Raw genomic sequence first — 27,743 nt, 5'->3', positions numbered from 1 at the left:
TCCCACCCTACACCCTGTTGAAAGTAATGGAGAGTAATATTGGGCACAAGTTCAAACAGCAGTCCATCCGATTCTGAGGAAGCACCCGCAAGTGAGCTAGGCCACAATTACCCCAAAAGCTGAGGTGCCAGAAAGGGCCCATTTACAAAAGATTATTTGTAGTTAGATCAAGTTGATTCAGGCTGAATGCGGGATCTTTGGAGCTAGCAATCAACTCTGCTGTAACCAAGTACATTTGCCAGGCACTATATCAAGTTGCAAATGCAAAGGGTTTTCTTCTGGGAAGAAATGGTTAGGGATTTGATTCAGACTGTTTACACCAGTCTGATTCAAATTACACTGGTTCACAGTCAGCATCAGGGGGTGATAGCTACTCCAAACTAATCTTGGAGTAAATAAGTCCACTGCCTTTACACTGTAAGTACTGACGTGAAGCAGCTGCAGATTTAAAGTGAACATAAATTTAAAATGGAATTGGAGAAAAAGAAAAGCTGATTGTAAGATAGCATTTCAGAAAGGAATTACCCTGAAAGACAATGCAAGTGGAACTTCTGAAGTGATCCTGTGAGAATATTGTGAATATTATGATATGAAATGAAGCCAGGAAAAAGATGTTTGAAGCAATCAGAAGGCTTTGTGCTCGATACAACATAAGCTGCTCTAGAGTTAAATAAGTTACGTAAGATGCATTACTGGGTGTTGACAAGTTTGCCAGAACCTTTTGTGTGAGGTTGACTGAATAGTGTAGCAGACCATGTCATGAAATATTTAGTCTGCTTAAATACTGTTTGCCAGTCTGGAAGAATAGTTCTCTTCAATGTCATAGTTAATGGTTGGGAGGGAAAATTTCAGTTTTGTGAGTACGAATAGGAGCTGTTAAATTAATTAGTGCATGTTTGTTTAATTTATTGATCTCCAGGTGTGACCTTAAAGATTCCTAATATAAAAGCATAGCAAGCAGATTCAAAAATGTTAATGCATCCCTTCTGACTTGATCATGTTCTCTTGTGAAATCTTTTGTTGCAGTGTTCACAAACATGTGGAAGAGGGGTGCAATCTCGCAAAGTCACATGCAAACAGCTTTTGACTGATGGTAGTTTCCTTACTGTTGCCCATGAGCTATGCCTTGACCACAAGCCACAGGTGCAGCAGCCTTGTGTGAACACTGATTGTCCACCACACCTGGCAGTAGGGAAATGGTCCAAGGTAAATAACATTGAACTAACTCCACAAAGATATAGCCTGATTATTGCGTCGGTGTGTACACATGCCTTTTGTTTGGCATGTGATTTATGTGTGAGCTCACACCTCATGCTCAGTTCAGCATATTTATGTTTTGCAGAATATTCCTAGCTAACAATGAATGAATTGCCACAGAACATGCTCAGGTTCTATTTATCCTCTGTGTGACTTACTGTTTATTAATCTTAATAATTCATTGCTGTAAACCTGGATTGTGGAAAAAATGCATTCTGTTATCTATTGAATCTACGTCGAGTAACTTCTTTAGCACACAGTTAGTCTGACACTACAAACAAACCAAAATCTTGGAGAGTATTTATTGAGGCTACACAGAAGAGGCATTCAAAGAGGTAAGGTTTGAGGCCTTTGAAAATAGAATGTGATGTAGTCAATTTTTTTCCTTTTTGGGGAAAGTTGCAGAGTAGGACCATGATGTTTTGAAGGCTGTCTCCCCATTAGAGATACAGCAGAGAAGCTAAAGTAGGGTAAACATAGTCCCTGAGGCTGAAGAAAATTACTTATTAAAGTGGAATGAGCCCACAGAAGGATTGATTTCAGTGCCTTGATGGAAGGGAAATCATTGACATTTGGTTAAAGGGGAGCAGGTAAAGATGGGAGGCAGAAACTTAAGCAGGCAGCGCAGGGTTGGGAAAGTTGATATGCTGAAATCTATGCGGAAGACTGTGGAGACTTTATCCTGAATGGCAATTTAGGCTTGCTTGAGTGTTTTCATGTGTGATGAAGGTAAAAAATGAGCAATGTTATGGAGGTGGAAGTAGATAGCTTTGTAGTGGAAGGATTAATCAGTTCAAAGTGAAATGCCAAAATGAAAATCTGTCCAATTGGATGTAGTCTGAGTAAATATCCAGGAAAAGACGTCTTTAATCCACAGAATAGAGAAATATCTAGCTCATCCATGATGTACCATCAGACAATCAAACCAGTAGCTTTGGCATGACTATGGAGATAAGGATGATAGAACACAGGTTGAACTGGCATCATTAAGCGACAGGTAGAATTTGGCTCAACACTAACTGCTGATGTTGGCAAGAGGTAACATGAGAATAAGAAAGTTTCCATATCACACAGATTCAACCTGAAAATTTAGAACCAATAAACCCTAGCAATCATGCCCTCAAACTCTGAACCTAGTACCGTAGGTTGACAGATCAACAACTTCTGCTATTCACAACATTTAATGAAAATGAGGATGTTGGTTTTACAGATAGTGTGGATTGTCTTCATGGCAGCTTTTTAATTTTCACAAGATGTGGACCAGCATTTATAGTCTATTTAAAGTATTTGCAAAAGTCTGTGACTTGGGCTGTGGATGAGGTTGTTGACTTGCTTGTCACGCTGGCTTGTTTTTTGTTCAAATGTTTTGTTACCATGCTAAGTGACATCATCAGTGGAGCCCCTAATGAAGCAATGTTATTTGTAATATCTGTACATTCAGACAACAAACTCATTAATATCTGCACATTCAGATGACGAAGGCCGTCAGCTTAACTGGGACAAAGTAACCATAATAGTCCAAGCCAAACATGGACGTGCATGGGAATTCCTAGAGGCATGGTTCTCTACCCATACTTCAATCAACAAATGTATAGAATTGGACCCCATATATAAACCCATATAGATCAGAACTGGAAATAACAGTACCCACCGTAACGGACTGGACAGTATAAATTCCAAGCGGAGTAGAATAGCATTGCTTCACCAGAGACTCCACTGATGATGTCACTTAGCATGATGATGAAACATCTGAACAAAAACAAGCCAGCTTGGCGAGCAAGTCAACAACCTCATTGATAGGCCATGCCAAGCTGCCCAGGGAACAGCTAAGAGTCAGCCATAGATCTGAAGTCACATGTAGGCCAGATCAGGTAAGGGTGGCAGATTTCCTTTCCTAAAGGACATTATTGAACTAGATAGGTTTTTACAACAGATGATGGCAATTACGAGCTCATTATTAGGATAGTCATTTTTATAAATTCCAAAATTTTATTAACTTCAAATCTCACCATCTGCCATGGTGGGATTCAAGCCCATCTCTCCAGAACATTTGTTTGGTATTCTGAGACATTTGCCCAATGACATTACCGCAATGCTACTGCCTCCCACTAACTGAGGAGTAGTGAGTGAAAGAAGGAGTCTCTTAGTAAAGTCAAGCATACATGCCCTGAGACAGTCAGGATTCAGGGCAAGAGAAGGATGAGGGTACATGCAATAGTCGAATGGTTAAAGCACAGAAGGAGGTCACTCAGCCCTTGCATCCACTGAATGGAGTGAGAAATATTGAAGAGATGGACCTTTTGAGTGAGGACTAGAAATAGGTTGCAATGTTTGGCCATGGCTGGGGTAAGAGCAAGGCTGATGTGAATTGAACTGAGGGAGACTGTGAAAGCAGTGCAAAGAAACCCATCATTCAGATGCACCAATGTATGGTGCTTCTCTCACATGTTCAACAATTGAAGTTAATGATGAAGAACATATCTGTTTCAGTTGAACTGACCTTTTGTATGTTAATTGAAGCCTGCTTAGTTGTATGCAGTTTATGTAGTCCATCTGACATTGCTGGCAGTAGAAATCTAGATGAATGATAGTTCAGTAGAAAGAGTTTTTATATCATCATTTGATTCTAGTGCTCTGTAAGCTGTGGTGAAGGAATCCAGAGCAGAGAATGGGTCTGTCGTAAGCTGTCAACAACTGGCCAGCTAATAGCAGTGGACCATGCTTTATGCAATGACCTCTCCAAACCACCAGTGATCCAGATCTGCAAAATGCCAAATTGTAAAGGTAAGTGACTTACTTTAATACTTGACACCTAGAGTGATCAATGCCTAAATAAACAACCAACACAAACCATAGATGAAATGTACAACAAATAAACAAGCCGTGGAAATAACCAATACAGCATCTGTTGTGTTCTGCCCGTTGTAAGGTCCTGGCCTTTTCTGACCATAACAATGTTGTTTTTCTAAGGAGTAAAACTTCTAAAGCTTGATATATTCCAAGATATATTCACAGTTTCCCCCATTTGTTCATTATAAGAATCATATGCAGATGTTAAAACACGTACATTTATGAAAATGTTCTTTTCATTAAGTAAAACAGCTTTGTGTTGCTTGACAATTATTTTCCTGGAAGATTACCAGCTTTCATGTGCCAAGCTCCAACTCTTGAAGCAGGTCCAGTAGATTTTAAGAGCTATTGCTTACATTATATAGAAAAAAACACATGAATAACTTCATATGTGTAGATTCTAGACATACATATTTGATACTTTCCAACTTTTTCATGTAACTTGTGCTTATCAAGATGACATTTATCATTCTCAGAAATACAATTTCTCTCCTTTTTTCACCTAACGCAGTGCGTAGTTGAGTCAAGTTTAACAAAACCTTAGAGTACATTAGAAATTAAGCTGAATTAAATATTCTAATAGTCCGAAGGTGTCTTTTTGATATGCTGTTATTATACCAATTTTAGCCTGCGGTTATTGTTTGAAGAAACAAAATAAAATACCCTTCACACTTATGCATTTTTACCTGACTCCAAAGCAAAATTAGAGATAATTTTATGTCTTTTATTTCTTAGTCGCTTGGACACAGCTAAGCTCCAAAGAAATTGATGCGCTTTTATGCTAAATTCACTCAAACTCTCCTGCCATCTCACAGAATCAAGGCTTTTATGTTCAGTCCGATATCCAACTTTCATTTTCTTTGAGTGTCCGTCCCAAGAAGGATGGATGAATTTTCCGTTTAACCCAGCCTCCCTGATTACATTTCTTCCCATTTCTTTTTTCCATTTTTGTGGTTGGGAGTATGGTCAGGTAATATGCTTCCCACTGTCCACAGCCTATGTGGTTGCCATTTGTCTTTTTTTTTAATTTCAGGTTTTTAATGGATTTAAAGTTCACCATCTGGTGGTATTTGAATTAATCGCCTCTTGAATATTAGCTTCAGGATTACTAGTCCAGTAACATTACCCTTATACCACCACCACCCCTAAATATTAGCAGATGCTATTTCCTGTTTTGCAAAATTTGGTAATGTTCATTCGTGTATTTTCTAGAGCTTAAAAAGAATGCAAAAACAAAGATGCCACAAAAGCAAGCTATCCGTAACCCTGAAATTCTCAGTGTGCATCGAGTCTACATTCAAACCAGACAAGAAAAGCGGATTCACTTTACTGTAGGTGGTCGGGCCTATTTGCTTCCAAAAACCTCGATTGTGATTAGGTGCCCTGTAAGACGATTCCAGAAATCATTGATCAGATGGGAAAAAGATGGACACCATCTACAAAATGCAAAAAAGATTGGAATCACAAAATCGGGATCACTAAAAATTCATAACCTTGAAGCAAGCAATATTGGTGTGTACAGTTGTATTGCGGGTCCAACTCGAGACACATTTGTCCTCAAATTGATTGGCAACGATAATAAATTAGTTGAACCACCCTCTTCCACTAAAGCAAAGATGAGGCAAACTATTGGTCCAGAGAAGATGAGTCACAATGAATCTAACAGACTGGAAGATAAATGGACTCAAGTGAGCAAGATGTGGCAAAGTTGGAGTAAAAAAAATGAATTTTATGTGGATGGTAGCCAAACAGAAGATAATATTTTCCTGCGTGTACTTGGACATCATCTGAATTCTAGAGGAAAGGCTAATTTTGCAGATTTGTATAATTCACAAGAGCTTTATGATAAACATCTCGAAAGTTCCATTTTCCAGGGAGCCTACAGCATGGATACTGCACAGTTTGAAGAGATCTTGCGAAATATAAGTCTGTGGATTGAATCTGGTGAACTACCTGAAGATTTTGCATCACAGCTCATGTACCAATTAGCAGCTGAGGTGTCCAGACCACAGGCAACTCTGGAGAAATGGAAGGCACCTCTTGATGATAATGCAACAAATTCAAAATTTTTACATAAAGCTCCTAACACATCAAAAACATCCATCAACAAAGATACCCAACAACAGAGGGAGAAACAGAAGCCCCCTATTATTGTGAGAAAGAAGCAGGCTCCTGTGCTGCCTCAGAGAAATGTCACTATAGCAATTGGGACAATAGCATATCTGGCAGAAAATATTTCCAGTGTGACACTGGTTTGTGAAGCAGTCGGAGTCCCTGAGCCAGAGGTCACTTGGACGAAGGATGGCATACCAGTGAAATTTAATAAAAGGTATGGCAAGTGAATATATATCAAAATCTTTAAGAAATAAACTTCTGTTTTTTTTATTGTGCAACTTGTTCATTGGTCACTTTGTACTCCAACTATTTTTTTTATGTTGTAGAGATTTTTTCTGGCAGGTGAGAATATGCTTTTATTAATTTTATGGAAATTATGATCTCTGCAATCACATGATCGGTTAAAGGACAGCTTATGATATAAATGTTGAGTCACACTGTTAAGTAATTTATTTTATGAACTTCAATTATAACATTTCAGTTCCCCATCTATAAGCTTCCTGAATGTATAATAATGAATGTTGAATTCACCAACTAAAAATCTATTTTGCCATCTTCAACTCACATAAAACTTGTATCAGGATCTGTTTTTAGATTAAGCATCTTGTTGTCTCTTTGTGTGTATTTGCAAAGCCATTGTTATAGCACATTTTGTGAGGTTGTTCACAGAAAATTTGGAAAGGCTTAAAGATTGAATTTTTGTAACATTTCTCTCAAGTAGCAGATAGTTTTTGACAACAAGATGCAGGTGTCCCTGATCATCATTAGTTGTACATTTGAAGGCAATCAACTGTTGATCATTTTCTAGATTTGTGGATTGCTTTTTTCCAATTGATGTTAATAAATTGTTAGCACTGGCTGAGCTTGAGCAGAGGATATTACAGTTTGAACTTCGGATGTGAGGTGGAACATTGGAGAGGATTGAGAGTGCCAAAAGATATTAAAGTCTAGTCCGGCCAGGATCAGCTGGTTTTCTCAGAGAAACATTTTACATCTTGTACATATTGCCAAGTGTCATTAGAAAACCTGCTGCATACAAGTTCATTGTAAGGTTTAATCCTCAGCTGACTGCCAATATAAGACTTCTGCAATCGATTATCTTCCTTTGGACATGATTCTGCTGTTTGAGAAATTTCAGTGGGTACATCAGAGCAGCTAAAAAACTTTCTGGAATCCTCAAACTTTCCTCATGTTTCATGATTTGTATTAATATGAAGAGATGTTTTGTCGCTAATTTAAGCATTTTTACCCCGTGATCTCTCCACTCTGCTCTGTGGCCTGTACCCCAATCGTTGTGGTACAGGAAACAGGAAGTGCAGCCCATGCAGGGAGGGGAAGGTAAACTTACTTCATTCTGCTAAATGGGAATGCTGGGAATCCCTCTCAGCCTGTGAGACATGCTTCAGGTGAATCATGCTGGGACCCATGTCTTGAATAACTAGGGCTATAGAGAAGTCTTTAAAATAACTAAAGGTAGGAATATTTGGGAGAAGGCTTCCAAAGCAAGAAGATATGGCAGTACTGAGGGCCAGCTATCTGGATAACGATACCCAGGACAGGACTGGAAGGAACAGGGTGTCCGAACTTAGAAAAACATCAGTAAATAGAGTTAAAGGGGAGAGAAATGTAAAAAGACAAAATTAATGGCTTTTTATTTGATGTGTTCAGTATTTGAAACAATATAAATGAATTAACGGTGCAAATGATGTTAATTAGTATGATTTTATGGCTGTTATGGAGACATGGTTCCGAGGAGATCAGAGCTGAGAGCTAAATTCTCAGAAGTATGTGAAAAGAAAGGGTGGGGAGCTAGCTTTGTTAGTGTGAGATAGGGAACTATCTTGCATTGGAAGATGTAGAACCCATGTGGGTGGAGGTAAGAAGATACTGATAGCAGTAGTTTGAAGGCCCCTAACAGTAACTTTACTGTAGGTTAGAGAATAAATCAACAGATAATAGGGGCAAGTAAAAAACGCCAATACGTTGGCTCATTGGGACTCGGTTATTAGCACTGCTGCCTCACAGCACCAGCGACCCGGGTTCAATTCCACCCTCGGGCAAATGTCTGTGTGGAGTTTGCACGTTCTCCCGTTGTCTACATTGATTTCCTCCGATTTCCTCCCGTAGTCTGAAGATAGATGTGCAGATCAGGTGGATTGGCCGTGCTAAATTGCTCATAGTGAGCAGAGATATGTAGTTTAAGTGGATTAGCCATGGGAAATGCAGGGTTACAGGGATGAGGTGAGGGCTGGTTCTGGGCGAGATGCACTTCAGAGAGCCAGTGTGGACCTAATTTGCCGAATGGCCTGTTTCCACGCCGTAGGGATTCTATGTTTCTATTATTTATCATAGGTGACTTTAATCTTTATGTAGATTGGGATGTCAAATTAGCAGAGGAAGCCATGAAGAAGAATCAATAGAACACATTTGGAAAAATGTCCCTCAACAATGTGTCATGGAGGAAACTAGTAATCAGACGATTTTGGTTCGGGTGGTGGTGTAATGAAGTAGGTTTAATAAATGATTTCAGAATAAAATAACCTGTGGGAAATAGTGACCATACAATGGTAGAAAGTAGCATTCAGTTTGAAAGGGAGAAACCTAGGATGAAAACAACTGTGCTACACTTAAATAAGGGTAATTACAAAGGAATGAGCTATCTGAAGTGGACTAGAAAGGAGATTAGCACAAAAGATGGTTCAGGAACAGTGATAGATGTATAAGAAAATAGTTTGTAGCTCAAACCAAAGATATTTGGGAACGAAGGATTCTAGGAAGGGACTAAACTAACATTGTTTAACTAGCGAAGTTAAGGATGTCATCAAATTGAGAGAAAATGTAATGAATCGTGTAATGTGGGCAAAGATTAATGGTAACACAGAGGATTCGCGGTTTTGAAATGCAGCAAAAGATGATCAAAAAATAATGAAGGGAGAAGATAAACTTGGAGGCCAAATTTGAAGATATAACAAGAAAACAGAAACAGCTGCTTTAGATATATATTAAAAGGAAGAGCTACGCAAAGGTTATCATAAGCCCATTGGTTAACGAGACTGGGAAAATAGTAATGGGGACCACAATATTGCATGAAGTGTTCGATAAATACTTTGCATCAATCTTCACACTAGAAGACTCTTCTGGCATTCCGCAAATGCTAAATAATCAAAAGACAAAAGGAGGAGAGGAAATAAGTAGAATAGCTATCACGAGAGAAAAGTGGAAGGATAATTAGGGATAAATACCAATGAGTCTCTTGGGCCTGATGGGATTCATCCTCAAACATGACAGGAAGTAGAAATGCAGGTCATCAATGCATAGTTAGTAATCTTCCAAGAATCCTTAGATTCTGGAAAAATCCAAAAGGATGGGAAAACTTCCATCGTAGCACATTTATGTGAAAAAGAAGAGACAGAAAAAACAGATAATTATTAGCCAGTTAGCTTAAATTGAGGCTCTGATGGAGGGTCGAGGCCCGAAACGTCAGCTTTTGCGCTCCTGAGATGCTGCATAGCCAGCTGTGTTCATCCAGCTTCACACTTTGTTAGCTTAAATTGAGTTCATTACAAAGAATTTAAAAGCAGAGTATTTATAAATACATAACATGATCAAGCAAAATCAGTAAGGCTTAGCGAAGGGGAACTTATGCCTGACAAATCTATTAAAACTCTTTGAGGAAGGAAAAGGATTAATAAAGGTCAATTATGAATGTCATATATTTGGATTTCAGAAGATGTTTATTGGACCACACTTTCAGATACTTAACAAAATGAGAGGCCATGGTTTTGGCCATAGTATATGAGCATGGATAGACAATTGGCAAACTAATAGAAGACACAGAGTTGGTATGATTGGGTGACGGTGTGGTGTGTAATTTCAGGATGATAACCTACCACTAATGAAGTGCCTGAGGGATCAGTTCTATGACCACAATTATTTTAGCTACGTATTAATAACTTGAAGGAGGAATGAAGTGTTTTGAGAGGTTAGTCATGGTTCACATTAACTTTGTCCTGCTAAATTGCTATGCTCCTTTGCGATTTACCTACCAGTGCAACAGGTCCCGGTAGACGTCATCTCCCTGGCCCTACAATCATTCCTGGAACATAAGGATAACAAGGATACGTGTGCCAGTCTCCTACTTGTTGACTCCAACTCTGCCCTCAACACCACAATTCCAAGCAAATTCATCTCTAAAGTCCAAGACCTAGACCTCAGCTCCCTGCTCTGTAACTGGATCCTTGACTTCCTGACTCGTAGACTGCAGTCAATAACAGTAGACAACAACACCTCCTTCACCATAATCCTCAACACTGGTGCCTCACAAGGCTGCATATTCAGCTCCCTACTTTATTCCTTATACACTCATGACTATGTGGCCAAATTCTGGCCTAACTCCATTTGCAAGTTTGCTGACAAACACCGATATTGGAAGTCAGACCTCAAAGAACAGCAAGACAGAATACAGGAAAGAGATTGGGTGTTCAGCAGCATGGTGTAAAGACAACAATCTATCCGTTGACATCAACAAAATGAAGGAGCTAGTCATTTGCTTCTGGAAGAGTAGGGGAGGGCACTCCCCTGTCTGCGTCATTGGTACGGAGGTGGGGATGGATGAGAGCATCAAGTTCCTGGGAGTGATGATCGCCAACAAACTGTCCGGGTCCACCCATGTTGACGCGACAATCAAGAAAGCACAACAACGTTCCTACTTCTTTAGGATGCTACGAAAATTCAGCATGTCCACAAGCACTCTTACCAATTTTTATAGACGCGCCGTAGGATGCATCCTATATGGATGCATCACAGCGTGGTTTGGCAACTGCTGTGCCCAAGATTGCAAAAATTTACCCATGATGTTTAGGGACGTGCCGGCTAGGTGGGTTAGAGATTGGGTAGGAGGCCAGTTCTGGGTGGGATGCTCTTGCAGGGGTCTTGTGGACTCTAAGTCAAATGGCTTGCTTCCACACCATAGGGATTCTATGAAATTACAGAGAGCTGCGAATGTAGCCCTGTCCATCATGAAAGCCAACCTCTCTTTCATTGACTCCATCAGTAATTCCCTCTACCTCAGGAAAGCAAAGACCCACCCACCCCAGTTGTATTCTCTTCCGCCCTCTTCCATTGGCCAAAGTTTAAAAACACAGACCAACAGATTCAAAAACTGCTTCTTCCCCACTGTTCTCAGACTTTTGAACAGATCTCTCAAATGTTAATGTTGAGCTCTCTTTCTGCACCTTCTCTGCGGATGTATTATGCACCATATTCTGCAGACTGTTCCGCTACCCTGATGCACTTTGTATGGTACGGTATGATCTGCTTGTGTAGCACACAAAACAACACTTTTCACTGTATCTCTGTATATGTGACAACAATAAATCAAACTTGTGTGCAAATGACACAAGAATAGGAGGTTAGCTAAATGGTGAAGATGGTACAGTTTGCAGAGGAATATAGACAAGAGAAGTATGTGGCAGATGGGCTATAATGTAGATCAATGGGAGGTAAAGAATTCCTTGGCAGAATAGAGGAGCCGACTTTCATTTAAATGGAGAAAGATGCAGAAAGCAGCAGCGCAGCAAGATTTGGGGGTATTTGTATATAAATCACAGAAAGCTAGCATCCGAATTCAACATGTAACAGGGAAGGCAAATGGAATGCTGGCATTTATTTCAAGGAAATGGAGTAGATGATGTTGAGACCTTTGTAAAAGTATAGAAAGCAAGAATTAGACTACATCTTGGATATTCAAATGTTTCTTCTTTCAAGTTGTACTTCATCTGGATCAGGCCGCTTAAATCATTTTTCCGATATTACCTCTTTTGTTTGTTTACAAAACTAGTAATGGGGTTATTTTGAAATCTGTTATGAAATTAGCAATTTATTCACAAGTAAATTTGCAAATATTCAAGCAACAATAGACCAAGTTAAAATATACACTAAAGAGTAATTGCAATGAGATTCTACAACATTGTTTATTTACATTCTTACGTAGCCTGAGTTACTTCAGTTAGTACATTCATTTCCAAGGATACTGCCCAGAATTATTCTTGACAGTGAGTTGATGCTGTATGGCATTTCTCATAAGCAGCAGTGCACCTTTAGTGAGGTTTGGGATATGTGCCACATTTTCCTCACAGCAGTTTAGCTATAGCAATAATATAGCCCAATTTGTGCAATGTGGATCCATGTTTTGAAGTTGTAATGCCATTCTCACAATGAATATAACAAGCAGCACCTGGAACCCACTTATATGCATTAGAATGTGGAAATCCAAATATTTCGCAGAGTGGATCTCTGCTTCTTTCCACAGGGTTAGAAGTTGGAAGTCCTGTAGTCGGAAATCTAGATATCATACGAATTTCCTTTTCTTAGATAATGGTCTTGTTGTAAAATCCATTGAAAAATACTACATCTTGCTGAATAAGGCACAACTGGGATTTTAATTTCAAAATCCATGCTGCTAAATAATTGGATTTTACAGGATGACATGATCCCCACCCATCAACTAAATGGATAGTGGGAAGCCAGCACAGATCTCATCATTACTTTAAACAGTCTCTTTGGCCTTGAAAAATGTTTTGTTTTAATTTGTGAAATGTCACATTTCAGCATAATGATTTCAGTTGTCAAGAATGCTAGATAGAAAAAGATCTCCGGAGGCAAATGGAGATACAGCCACTGAAAGACATCCCCATCCCAACACCCATACCTCCAACCTTTGGGACTCTGGACTGAGTGAAATTGTTGAGCTTAATTCATCCAGACCTTGGCCACGTTCGTGAGGAATTGGGATCAGAAACAATAAAGTTGGGTTTCACCCTCTCCCAGGTGGCTTTGTGGATAAGCTTGTGAGGAGGAGGGAAAGCATAGGCTTGTTTCTGAGTACGTAAAACTCTTTCACACACTCTTTTAAACACATTGACCTCGACCCCATATACATTCCACTACAAAGGAAACCCGGAAATGAGGCAATCCATCGCAACAGACCCCAGAGTTTAAAAACCAGACGGGAAAACACACCAAAGCTTCATCAGAGGCTGCACTGAGGATGTTACCAAGCATGGTAACGAAATGTCTGCAGAACAACAAACCAGCTCAGCGAGCCAGCCAACCAACCTCAACACCCACAACCCAAGCTACAAATCTACTCCAAAACCTTACACACTCCCTCATTGCCTCCCACATGGTCCATTCTAGTACCTTGCTGTCTCTCTCACACACATGCACACAGACTCTCACATTCTCTCTCTCTCTCCCTCTTGCACACTCTCTCTCTCCCTCCTCCCACGCTGTATCTCTCCCCCTACCCCCGCAAGCTCTCCCTCTGCCTCTCGCATGCTGTCTCTCCCCATCTCGCACTCTGTCTCTCGCAGTCTCTCCCACGTGCACTCACTGTCTCTCCACCACTGATCCCAAACACACACTTCCTTTTTTTCTCTCGTCAAGATGAGTCAGCCTAACGTGTCATTTGCAACGAAAACAGTATTTGGAGGGGAAATGCAAAGTACCACTGATGTTGTTAATTTATAAGTTTTACTAGCTTTTCCTATTTGCCTGCCCTGTCCCACCCTTCCCCTCTCTCACAGATGGATGTGCACTAGTGTAAATTTTGAGTTGCAGTGGATGTATTTTGAAGGTGCTGAGTGAACAGTGCATCGTGAGAGTTGTGGCTCAGGAGGCCCACTCCAACATCTCGAATGAAATCAGACAGAGAGTCAGCACCTGTTCACAAAGGATTCCCCTGATACTAGCCTCATCCCTGGGATTGAGCTTGGGCCTGCAGAACCACCCAGCAAGCATTCAGTCCCTTGCAGCAGCCTGTTGTGAGCTAGGCTGCACAGCCTGGGCCTTTCATAGGAAGTGGGCCATTTGGCCCATCGAGTCTACGCTGACCCTTGGAAGATCATCCCACCCCATTCCCGTTACGCCACATTTACTGTGGCTGATCATCGAGCCTGCAAATCTTTGGCCTGTGGAAGGAAACCGCAGCACCCAGCAGAAACCCATGGAGACATTGGGATAATGTGCACAATCCATAAAGATGGTCACCCAAGGCTGAAATCAAACAAATCTTCTCAAAACTCGCTAGCTGAAATCAAACCCGGATCACGGGAGATGTGAGGTGACATTTTTACTTCTAGGTTCATTTAGTTTTCCTGTTAATTAGCCTGGTATTCTGACTGGTAGAGATCAAAGGAATGCTTAAATCTCTTATTGGCAAGAAGGTTCAAAGGTATATATGCATTGAGATAATGGGAGCAGCGTTTATTATAATAGTGGGCACTGAAATTCTCTTAAGTCCCAAAAAAGTACGAAAATGTCACGTTGGTGGCAGTAATAGCTCAGTAATTAGTCCTGCTGCCTCACAGCACTGGGGTCCCAAACTGCCGGTGGAAATTGTGGATGCAGATGCAATTGCAGTATTTAAAAGACATTTGGATAAATACATGAATGAGAAAGGTTTGAAAGGATATGGCCCAAGTGCAGGCAAATTTACTTTGGGAACATGATCAGCATGGACTCGTTGGCCTGAACGAACCGTTTCCGTGCTGTATAACTGTAGAAAAAGAAAGCCTCACTGAAAGAGGCAGTTTGAAAATTGCAAGTTACCAAGATGGAAAGGAATTCAAGAAATCCTCAAAAGCTCAGACTTGCCTTGGGTTAATTTTGGGATGTCTGTGTAAAGAATATTGTGAGATATACTGTGAAGTGTGTTTTCCTTCAGTTGGGCTAAAATGAAAATGGGCCTTATTGCAACCTGTCTGAAGTATACATTGTCTACAAAAATTGTGTTTAGCTAACACTGATGCTTGGGCAAATCATAATTGTTCATCTTATCATTCAATTGATGATAGATGCAGAGCCTTTAATATAAATCGATGTATTATTTAAACAAGCTTTGCATTTTGAGCATTTTAAAGATAATTATTTACATTTAGAAGTGCCGTTAGTGTTCACTTTTTAGACATGTGCAATGTCTAACTCATGCTCCTAGATCTGACAATTAGTCATTTTTTTTACAGCAAACATCTTAAAACTTGAAATATTGATATGTAATTGTTTCTACTACTAACGGATGTTCAAATTTCTTCTTTAAAAGTCCTTGATCTCTACAGGAATCATAACATTTCTAGCTTTGTATGCTGACACGCACAGATGATTATTGGTTCATGGAATGTTGGAAATAGGAGCAGGAGTAGGCATGACCCTAACAGTAAGTTATTTCAGAAATTTGCTTCATCCCATGGTCTGGAATAGTTGCAAATGCTGGTGCTTGCTAAGTGGAAGCTCACTGAGCTAAACAGTGCATGTTCTTATTCTATTGTTGCACAAATCTAGCAAGGCACTATACCTTTAAGACAGCTAGATGATCATGTGACTTATGACACTCAAGTACAAAAGTTCTACAACTTGGGGTAGTCAGTATGATTAGTCAGTACAGTTCAGTGAAGTCTATCTATAAGTTAGGGAGCTAATCAGCTGTATCTATAAAGTAGTAGTAGTCTAAGCGAGCATTGCATGTAGACTCTATATGTAAGTTTGAAATGCACATGGTTAATGTTGGTAATAAACTTCAAGACATCTGTCTCCACAAGAAACTAGCCTCAGTGATGCATGTCGCATGGTCATCGCACTGCATCATGGTGGCAACAAGTGAACACTACAGTCTGGTGACAGTAAGTGGCTAGAAAAGGGCGGAAGATTTCAGTTATGGCAGTTTGGAAACATTCTTTTTCTTACAGTCATCCGTCACTTATCCGAATTCAGGTCAAAGTTATATCTACAATTGAGACTGAAGGCTACAACTTAACTGAAGCAAGAAATATTAGTGACCACCCTTACCCTCTTTTAAACACAAGGCCATAGTTGACCTGATATTTTTATGGCAGTTTTAAAAGTGCTGAAGACTGTGTCAATCTAAGAAAGCAATCCTACAGTAAAGTACAAAATAAAGAACTGACGAAGAAAATGTTTTTATTTTTAAATAAGGCTTAGCTGTTCATAGTATCGATTGATCCCACCATATTGTTTCTTCAGGAAAGGCATGAAAACATGACATCACTTTGATACTTCCTTAGTGTGAACATCACCTAAAAGCACTGCTCTGTGATTTATTTTCAAACAAATAAACACAGCAATAAGGAGGAGATTAAAAAAAAACAACATAAAGTTAAATAATCATTATTCTACAATGCAGGTCATTATAAACATAATTCCAACCTTTAAAGAGCACAGGGTAGTACAGAAAGGATGGAAAACAAATATCTAACCCTGGATTGGCACTCTATAGATACTCTTCCAGAATTCCAATTATTTAAAGAAAGAATGAACCTTCTCTTTGCTCACAGTCTCTACGTCTACAAGTAGAGTCAGGCAATCAAATGCCTTGTGCTTTGGGAAACAAAGGATTGTAATTAATAAAATCTTCAGGCATTTCAAGTGAAGATCACAAAGTTCCAGACATAATTTTCCAAATTTTTTGAAGATCAATTTCTGGATTTACAGGCTTGAGTTCATGTGATGCTACCAACAGTCATGTGAAATGATCCCAGGTTACAATTTCCAGAGCTCTTAACCAACTGCTAAACTCTACCAAAAACAAAGATAGTCAGATACATGTTATGTTACTAGAAAGAAAGGACTAAATGGTATAAAAGCATGATCAGCAATAATGCAGTAAGTTAGCCCAAATTAAACCAGTGCAAAGTATCAGAATTTAAAAAGTTTGTGTGTATACCTGAGTTCATGGAATAATATTGCATTGTTGTGTCTGTGCCAATCCTATTGTTTTGCCACAAACAATGTCAAATCAGGCAATGAAATAAACATCATATCTAAATTATACATGACCAACCATCATACATGCAAAATGTTGACCTAAATACCCATACCAGGCAACAATCATACATTTATAACATCAAGCATACATCCATCCGCAATGACACTCAGCTTACTGCGGCTTGAAGCTATACAGCCAAGTTACTGTATCTCTACAAGGACAAGATCTGGTCATTTTATACATTTGCCAAAACATTATCTTGATCTATAAAGATAATATGCACCCTTGCAGATGTTTATCAGAACAGATTTCCTATTCTTGAAATGGAACAGGGAGGATGTATTGTTGCACAGATCTTAGCAAGGCACTATACTTTTAAAACAGCTTAATGACATCACAGCATCTGGCTCTCTGGTATAAAGGGACTACCTTCTCACTGTCAGCAGTCGATGTAGTTCCATGTCAGCCATTTATCAGTTAGACAGCAAGTTAAAAGTGAGCATAGTGCTCAGTCTGTATTAATGTTAATAAACTCCAAGGCATCCATCCCCACAAGAACCCAATCTTTGTGTTACATGTAACATGGGCTAACAGATAACAAACACATTTCACCAAAGATGATATTTGATCAGCTGTGTTATCTTACTTTGGGAATTTCATAGGGTAGATTCAGAGAAATTGTTCCCTCGAGAATAAGGAGATATTTTCATAATTTAGATGGAAGCCAATCACGTTGCGAAGCATTATTTTACATGGAAGGTCATGGAAATCTGGGATTCTCTGTGAATATCAGTGCATGTTTGGACAACTGGAGCTAATGAGACTACGATCAGTAGATTTTGGGCATGTAGTTTCTCCAACCTAGCACCCTTACGTCATCCAGCATGAAAGCTCCAGTTGCTTCTAACCCTTCTTTGAGATTTATAGACATTTATTGCTGTTGCTGCTAGTATGATTTTTAGGTGTTGCTTGGCAGACAATCCTATCTTATAAGTTATCAGTTTGTGGTGGATTAATGTGGAGGATTATAGTGTTATTATAGAAAGCAAAGGAACCTTGCAAATATATGCTTACATATGCGAGTGTGTGCTGCACCCATTTTTCAAAGGTTCCTCACCATCCTATAGTCTCAGAAGATTGTCCCTGATGAGCATTGTTTAGGAAGTGGTTAGTGTTCAAAAGTGTATCAAATGCAAACTGTACTGAAAGTAATGTAAAGTACATAGGACCCTCCTGGATTTCACTCATTTCCATTCAGAGCCCGGGTTGAGGAACTGGACAGCCTTCTCAGATGAAGTGTACAGCTTTAATGTACTGGCATACCCTCTAGTGGCCATTGTTGATCAGTCCATCGTTCTGTTCCACCTTCGGCCATTGCAAATTTAAATAATTTATTTCAATGCATTTCCTACCCTTTTCAACCTGGAAGATTGTTTCTGTCTCTTTGCTGAAGAAAGTTTATTTCCTGTTAATGCCCTCTTGTGTTTCATAAAAACCATTAAATACTGGCTCCTTAGTGCCCAGTTTTCAAACCACTGAATTCAGTTTTACATCATAATTACTACTGCTTCACACATGCATGTTTCTGGTGTTAGATGCAGTGCCACCATTCTGCTGAGAACATTAGTGCAAATTCATCTAATATCCATCAAAAGCTTTCTACATTGGCAGGTCAAGATATGCAAGTATCAGAACATCCAGCAACAGATCTTACCCCAAACCCCAACCATCGGCAGTGTTAAAAAGAACATCCCTTCAGGATCTAATACGTTTCAATAAGACCACCTCTCATTCTTCCAAATTTCCCAATCTTTCCTCATGAGAAAAACCTATCAACCCAGATGTTAATCGAGTGAACTCCTTTAAGTTAGTGGCTCACTGAATCTACTGGCTGCTGTTGTGTTTGTGGAAATATTTGATGGTTACTTGATGTTGCTGTCATCTACAGTAACGTGGAGGTGCTGAAGTAGAAGGTCTAACAAAAGATGGTGCTGTGTTGGATTTAATTCTGGAGAGTGAAGCCAGGCAGGTGTTAGACGTGTCATTGGGGTGAGTGTTTTGGTGATAGCGATCACAACACAAGTTTTTTTGTGGAGAAGGTAAAAGATCATCTGTTAAGGAAAAAGGTTTTTGACTGGGGGGAAGGCAGATTCTATTAAAATAAGGCAGGGTCTGACCAGAGTACACTGGCAACAGCTACTTCTGGGAAGTTGAAGCAGAATAGTGGGAGGCATCCTGAAATGTACTACAGGCCCATCATATTTTTTATGGTGAAATGTGGGAACAACAAGCCCAGAGAACCCTGGATGCCTAGGAATATTCAGAAAAAGAGAAGCTTTTGGCAGAGTTGAAGGGAGGAAATTAACAGAGACTCTAGTGGAGCATAGAAAGTAAGGGGTTTACTTAAGGTAGTAATTGGGAGAGCAATGGACATGAGAGACATTGGGTAAAGTTAGGGGGATCCCAAGCTATTCTATAGGTATATTAAGGGGAAGGGAATAAGAGGAAAGAGTAGGGTCCATTATGGACCAAGAGGATGACCTGTGCATGGACCTGAATAGCAGCAGTCTGGAGACCACTAGAAATGGGCCAGTCACAGCAAGCTGCAACTGACAACACTGTAGGAAAAGGAACATTCATTGGAGAGAATGCACAAACAGATTTACAGGAATGAGCCTGTTCAATTATTCAAAAAGATTGGAAAAGTTTAGACTTGGAGAAGAGAAGGCTGAAAGGAGACCTGATAGGAGTTTTCAAAATCATGGAGGGTCTGAACGTAGTGGATAGGGAGAAACTAATCTCACTAGTAATTGGATTGAGAACCAGACAGCACAGTTGGAAAATGGTTTGCGAAAGAAGGAAGTGCCTGGTGAGGAAAAAACTGTTTTAATACACCGAATACTTAGGGTATGGGGTGCACTGCCTAGTAATGAGGTGTAGTGAGGTTCAGTTTTGGCATTCCAGAGGGCCATGAACAATTATTTAAATAGATACATGCCGGGTTATGAGGAAAAGGCAGGAATATAGTGCTAAATTAAGATGCTCAGACAGTTGGTACTGTCGTGATAATCCAGATGACTTCTTACTCCAATGTGACAGTTCTGTGAATTCACTAACCTTGACTACCTGTTTGAGGTCATTTCATTTTTGCAGTGTTGCTTCCAGATCCTTGGGAGGAGACTGCAGGCATTGATTGCCATGATTACCTGCTCCCGTTGCCTTTTGAAAGTTTTTCCAATGATTACTTGACCACCTTTTGAATGATGACCTCCCTTCTCCTCTCCAATTCCTGCACCAGTGCAGTGTTGAAAGATCTTTGTGCCTGCTGACTTCTGTTTTGTGTATTCCTGTCTGTTTGGGCCAGAATGCAGTTACAGAATGACTCACAGCACTGGCATCAACCAGAATGTCTCTTGTTTGTTAAATAACTCATGCCAGCTTCCCGGGACTGCACACCCTTGGTTCAGGTATGTTGTCTTCTAGCAGCATGCTTAAAACAGGCTGTGCACAATGATTAAGTAAATGGTCAGCATTCTGAAGCGTGTGTGCTACCTACAGCTGAAGGAATGGACATGAGGTAATGTTGCTTAGCAAATCTGTCCATTATCAGGGACTGCCTAATTCTAATTCTGCACCCATGATCCTTACAGATTGACACAATCTATGATCATCTTTAATGTATTTCTCTCCATTACCGGTGCTTTTTTTAAAATATTAATTAATGAGGTGTGGCCATTGCCTATCCCAGGTTACCAGTAAGAGGCATTATCAGCCATGGTGCCTGATTGCTGTGTAACTTGAGTGCAGTTATAACTTTTTACTGTTAATAATAATGGGAAAAAAATACAGAAATAAATACAACAAGCCCTTTTGCTAGGTGAGAAACTTTGAACCGTTGTTGAATTTCACCAATAATGTGTTTGCACTATGTTCTGAATGATTAGCATGGTAACAGGATGAGGGCATCACTGGCTAGGCCAGCATTTATTACCCATTCCTAATTGCCCAGAGGGTAGCTAAGAGTGAACCACATTGCTGTGGGTCTGAAGTCACATGTAGGCCATACCAGAAGTTCTCTTCCTCAAAGAGCACTAGTGAACCAGGTGGGTTTTTCCAACAATTGGAAATGTTTCAACATTCTTTATTCATTTATGGGATATGGATGCCATAGGCTGGGCAAACATTTATTGCCTGTCAGTAATTATCCTGGAACTGAATAGATTGCTTGGCCAATTAACAGTCACCCACATAGTTGACTTTGAAATCATATTTCAACATCTGCCATTGTGGGATTCAAACCCTTGTCTCCCAAATATTAGCCTGGAGTTCTGGATTACTAGTCCAGTGGCACTACACCACCATTTCTGCATTTGGGTGCTGAATTTAACTTGGAATTAATTCCTACATCCAAATTGCAGACAAAGTCACCTCCACATTACTGAACACTCCTCTCTCTGTCAACATCAGTGCAGCCTGTGTTCCAGAGATGGTTTTATATAAGACCATCCTGTAAAGGACTCTCTGATCATGAAGTCGTAGATGCGTACAACACAGCCCAAATTGTTCATGCTGACCACGTTTGCTAAACTGAACTACTCCCATTTGCCTGCATTTAGCCCTTGGCCCTCTAAACTCATCCTATCTGTGTACCTTTCCAAAAGCCTTTTTAAATGTTGTAATTGTAATTGTAACTGCCTCTACCACTCCCTCTAGCAGCTTGTTCAATGTACGTACCACCCTCTGTGTGGAAAAAGTTGGCCCTCAAGTCCCTTTTAAATCTTGCCCCTCTCACCTGAAACCTATGCCGTCTAGTTTCGGACTACCCATAGCCTGGGGAAAAGACCTTGGCTGTTTGCCTTATGTATGCCCCTGATGACTTTAAAAACCTCCAGAAGGTCACCCCTCAGCCCTCCATGCTCCATGGGGAAAAAAGTCCCAGCCTATCCAGCCCCTCCTTATAACTCAAACCCTCTAGTCTCAGTGACATTCTTTTTTGCACCCAGTGCAGTTTAATAACGTCCTTTTCAATGAGAATTGTAGGCAGTGCTGCAAATCTGGCCTTACCAATGTCTTGTACAGGTGTATCATGACATCCCAACTCCTCTACTCAATGCCGTGACTGATGAAGTGGAGGTGCCGGTTTTGGACCAGGGTGGACAGTCAGAAGTCACACAATACTCGGTTACAGTCCAACAGATTTAGTTGAAATCACAAGCTTTCGGAGTGCTGCTCCTTCACCAGGTGAAGTGAACCCACCTTCATCACCCTTCCTACCTGTGCCGCCACTTTGAAGGAACTATGTACCTGCGTGCCTAGGTGTCTCTGTTTGACAAAACTCCCCAGGGCCCTATCATTATCTGTCTAAATTCTGGCAGGGTGCTACCTATTTACTGCTTAAACTCTAGCATGTGAGATAGATTGAATGTACGTATAATTTGTCCGGTGGCAACACGCACTTAACGTTAGAATTGGATTTATTGCCATGTGTACTTAGGTGCAGAAGTACAGTAGTTCAGTGAAAAGTTTGCAATGTCACTACATATAGCACCACCTTAGGTATAAAGAATTTAGGCACAAATCTTAGATACAAAATAGAGAGCCTCTGCTGGTTCTTATGCACTGTGACTAGATTTCATAGTAAAATAATGCCAAATAAAAAATAATTGACCAGCTCTTCTTTGCTGGTGTTCATGCTGCATTAGAATCTCCTCCCGTTCTACTTCATTAAATACTATCAATGTAACATCCTCTCTTCAATTTGATTTCATTGATGTTCCCATTGACTACATTTTGCCGTCCACCTCAACTATTCTATGAAGTATTTTGATCCATATTCTAATCCCTGAGTAAACACATTTATCCTGAGTACCTGATTGGATTTATTAGTGACTATCTATCTTCATTTGAAGGACATTTGGCCTTCTCTGAAAGCAAACATGTTCCCAGCCTGTTGACTCTTTCTGAATAGTTACAGCCTCCTAGTTAATAGTTACAACCTCATAGTGCTGAGATCAACATTGAAAATCTTTATTGCCTTTGGTAAATTCCTCTTGTAAAGCAGCCAGAACTGTACTCATTACTCGAAGCCTGGATTAACGAAAGTCGCACACATATTTTGCTTGATCAGCACACATTTAGATTTTTAAATTCAGACCACCTTGAAATCTCCTGAGAACTTTATTTGAGGAATGATGAAGTTTGATAAAGCATTCCTCTGGTAAGTGGTCTGATCTGCATGCAGTACTGAAACCCAGCTTCTAACGTTACACAGTCACAGTTCCTTTATCAGTGTTTACAGATCATAATTCTAGCTGTTATCTCTGTTTGTTTTGCTACACTACTTCCCAGATGTTTTGAGTGGGAAAAGTGTTAGGCTTTTTGCTTTGTTTGTTCTAAATGATCACTCATTCGTTGCCTATAGTCTGGTTACTTTGTCTTCATCAAACTTTTTTTTTCCAAACCAAATGGTAGTTGGCTGTTTAAACATGTCGCACAATTGAGACAAGAAGGAATCTGGTGTCTCTTCACTGTGAGATTGTTTAACCAAACTGGAATAGAGAAATGAGGAGTGAGAAAATTATTTCATAAAATAAAGTTATCTGTAAACACTCAGATCTCACATAGAAAATCTGCAATGTCTGTTTATGATGTATACAACTGTGAAGAAATTAACCTGGAAATCATAATTAAAATCCATCAATATAAGCACAAATTTTTATGAAAGCCTTTGAAATAAGTTGTTGGGGATTAAAACCATGTGCCTCATGTGATGAGTGTTCCTGACTTTGGGAATGAGACCAGCAGCCTTGTCTGGTAGGTATATTGTAGATCTAATGTCCAGTTTCCTCACTTCAATCCATAGCTATCTCCCAGCTCTTGTTCTTCAGTCTGTTTCCAGTGTAGTTCCAACACACCTGAAGAATGCGGGTTAAAGTTTTATATCAAAATGAAAGGGAAAAGGCCTGTGTTTTCAGTCATGAAAAACCAAGGCCAATGCTGAAAATTTACGCTCTGGTTACCAACAACTGGTTACTTATAATTGCGGTAGATTGTTGCCCCAATCCTCCTTTCAACTCTGAGATCCGCAAGAAGTGGTTACATAACAAACTATAGTTCTCTGCATGACTGCAGTTCTGTTAGAGTGCCATGGCGATAATCCTATCTCTAAGCGTGGAGGCCTTGGTTTATGTCCCACCTGCTCTAGAAGTGTGTAATAACATTGCAACATTCCAAAATGCCTATCGTATGACAGCAATAGGTACAGTTAACATTAACTAGTAAGACATCGTTACAACAGTCAAGAGGCCAGTATATCTCTTCTGTCTCCATCAGGACCCAGTGCAAGACTAACAGTTTCTTCACTTGAAGATTGTGTGACATCATCAGCTGGATGGACCCAATGTAACTTCAACACTGTCTCTTTCAGAAACATTACCTTACACAATAAGTACTTACATCTGTCATTTTGCCACATTTGGTAGCATTCTCCCCAACAGAATCAAACACATAGGATTAGATTTTTAACCTTGATGGGGGCACAAGCATGAATGTGGACATACAGAACAGTTTGTACTACCACCTGACTTGCTAGTTTGCTGGTGCTTCCTCAGGCTGTTTTCCTGAGATGTGATGAGGGTGTAGATGGCACAGCTGAATGTCTGCATCTGACTGGTAGTAAATGAAGCATCATTAAAGTTCTATATTTATTGAGGTCTATTGCCAGAAGCCGACTAAAGTTTTCACAGCCATTATGTCATTTCAATAAGCTGTCTTGCTCTTCACATTTCTGTCCTCAGCCTGCTGGAATGTTCCAATCAAATTTAACATAAGTTAATGTTTCACCCAGATGCTTTACAGCTTTGAGTTCTCAACATTGAATTCCATAACTTCAGAAACTGACTACACATCTGTTATCCATTTTCCTTCCCTCCCATCACCCCCACCTTCACCACCCCAATAGACTCTTACTAGAGAGAGCATATTTTGTCCCTTTCACACCTTAATTCACACCCATTTTATGTTTCTTTTCCTCTTTGTACACCATTAATCACTCCTGTGTCTTTTGCACTAGATGTCCCACTATCTGTCCCCTTGTTCCTCCTCCACCTCTGACACAAATATTAAAACAAACAAGTTCCAACACCTTTCAGTTCTGAAAGAGACTCATACTGGACTTGAAATGTTAACTGGAGGAGTCGTATGTTGACTCCATTCCCCTCTCCACCAATACCACCATAGATCATAGAATCCCTACAGTGTGGAAACAGGCCCTTTGTCCCAACAAGTCCACACCGACCCTCAGAGCATCCCACCCAATACCATTCCCCCCATAACCCACCTAATCTACACAACCCTGAACACTGAGCAATTTAGCATGACCAATTCACCTAGCCTGCACTTCTTTGGGCTGTGGGAGGAAACCGGAGCACCTGGAGGAAACCCACACAGTCACAGGGAGAACGTGCAAACTCCACACAGACAGTCACCCAAAGGTGGAATTGAACCCAGGTTCCTGGCACTGTGAGGCAGCAGTGTGAGCCACTTTATGACAACAGTGCTAATCACTGAGCCACCGCACAGCCTGCTGAGCTTCTGCAGCATTCTCTGTGTTTGGCCAAACTTAGCAGGTCTGGCAGCATCTGTGGGGAGAAAGCAGAGTTAATGTTTTGAGTCCAGTAACGACTTCAGAATAGGTGGAGAGAGAACTCAAAGTGACAAAAAATAATGCTGCCTGACCTGCTGGGCTTTTACCAGTAATTTCTGTTTTTGATTCAAGTCTCCAGCATCCACATTTACTTGTTTTATTTTCAATTCTCCTCTTCCTTGGCTTAGTATCAACAATCCCTTTGTCTGCGTACCCTCTTTTCTCTCATTCTCTGGCCTCCCTCTCCACCTATCTACTGACTTGCTGTCCCATCATCAGCATTAATAGCACCCTTTCCTTACTGTTGTTAGTTCTGAAGAAGAATCGCTGAACTTGAAACATTACCTTTGTTTTTTCTTCACAGATGCTACTAGACCTGCTGAGTTTCTTCTGCAAATTCTGTTTACACTTCTTGCCTAACTTTCTGCACTTCAATAATTTCACAACTGTTTGATTTTTGCTACACTATTCCTGCACTAGGCACTGTTCCAAGTGTAGTACAGTAGTAGAATAGAATAGGCGTTAATTGTCACTTGTATTTTTTCACAAAAAGATTACAGTGAAAAGTATCGAAGTCACCATACCAAGGTGCCTGTAGTAATAACAGAAGGATATGGGCCAAGTTCAGGGAAATAGAGTTAGCCTGGTTTTGGTTGGCAAAGACCAGTTGGGCTGAAGGGCCTGTCTCCATGCTGGAGGGCTCTTTGATTCTATGATCAGTTTGGTGTGTTGCGTTCCCTTTTACTGCTGCCCAGTAAAGCCCTGTACTCTTGAACCTAAATGTTGTTTGTTGTCTCTTTGATTGGAGGATTACAGTACTGGAATTTTAATTAACCTAATCAACTCTAGTGGCCATGACAATTATTTTAGTGCATTACACCACATCAGACGTTTTATTATTTAAAAACACATTTAATGGGGTTCCACAACTTGCCCATTTAAAGTAAAATACATAGCATGTGAATCATCGATTCTCGATAATTACAGTCCATGTGTATATATCTGAATTGTAGACAGGATTAAAGGAGGTATAGTTTATGAACATGAATTTGTATGAACTATGACTTCAAAACATTTTTTTGGAAACATTTTTTATATGCTTATTTTTCTTGTTCTTTTTGTGTCCTCCATAATGCATTTGAATCACAGTTCCAAGTGATACAACAGACAAGGTCAATGAGGGAGCTGCATTCAATGGCTGTTTTACGTAAAACAGCAAACCTCAGCCCACACACCAGTGACTTATACACTATCCTGCGAATTATTCACTAAATATTTGGGTCTCTGTGCAAATGTTGGCCTGTCCTCAGACTGGGAAAAAGGGATTAAAACAATTGGAATGGGCATTAGAGATATTTGGATGCATTGGAGTGTAGATTCTAACTGTTGAGATGCTGTAACGAAGACACATTGGCTTCCATGGGTGTTAGACTCTGTAGCAGACAAAGGCAGAGGTTTTAATCCTCAGAACTGGATAGGTTTTGTTTGGATAGGAGGCCAGTGTTAGAAATCAGGATCCCAACCTCAGCCCACTTGGAACCTACCCAACTGCGGTTTTTTGTTCCAAATTTTATTTTCTAGTCAACCTGTTCAGAGAAGTTCTTAGCTATTCTGGAGCAGATGGGTCTTGAACCTGGACCTCCTGGATTAGAGGTAGTGTCACTGGGACCACACCACGTGTGCTGCCACAACTGCAGTGTTTAATGGTGAGACAGGATTGTTGGAGTGGGCTGTCAGCACTTTGGCACAATGCACTTTGGCAATTTGTAATAGTGAGGCTGTGCATGTCATTTTTATGGAACGTTTAAAGTTATGGATGGTTAGTTTTCCTGAACATTGTGAAAACTACCAACTCCAAAAGGCAAAGAGCTGTTTGAATTCACAAGTTAGGCAGATGTTTTTCGTCTCACCTGCTTTATTCCATATCGTTTGTGTCTCTCCTGACTTCCCTCCTGTCCACCACCGAACCTCAAATTCACACCCACCCCTCCCCCCAATCTACCCGCCCACTCCTCCCCCATCCTTACATCAACCTCGGAGACCTCTGAGCTTTACAATTTGACCCATCTCTTCATGGTCTTTCCCCTCTGAACCACT

General features: G+C 40.2%; 1 protein-coding gene across 1 annotated transcript in view; it reads left to right on the top strand.

Moving 5' to 3' along the window:
• The window catches only part of adamtsl3 (ADAMTS-like 3), a 582,072-nt gene that overhangs the window by 481,765 nt on the left and 72,564 nt on the right, over positions 1-27,743 (top strand). The window contains exons 19-21 of the mRNA XM_048563174.2: positions 1,027-1,206; positions 3,888-4,041; positions 5,320-6,436. Coding sequence (XP_048419131.1) covers positions 1,027-1,206; positions 3,888-4,041; positions 5,320-6,436 — 1,451 coding nt within the window. The remainder of the gene's footprint in view (positions 1-1,026; positions 1,207-3,887; positions 4,042-5,319; positions 6,437-27,743) is intronic.

This window comes from Stegostoma tigrinum, chromosome 33 (assembly GCF_030684315.1).
Source record: "Stegostoma tigrinum isolate sSteTig4 chromosome 33, sSteTig4.hap1, whole genome shotgun sequence".
In the NCBI taxonomy this organism is placed as follows: Eukaryota; Metazoa; Chordata; class Chondrichthyes; order Orectolobiformes; family Stegostomatidae; genus Stegostoma; species Stegostoma tigrinum.
The sequence above is the reverse complement of the archived record's forward strand: the minus strand, read 5'-3'. Positions and strand labels throughout refer to the sequence as shown.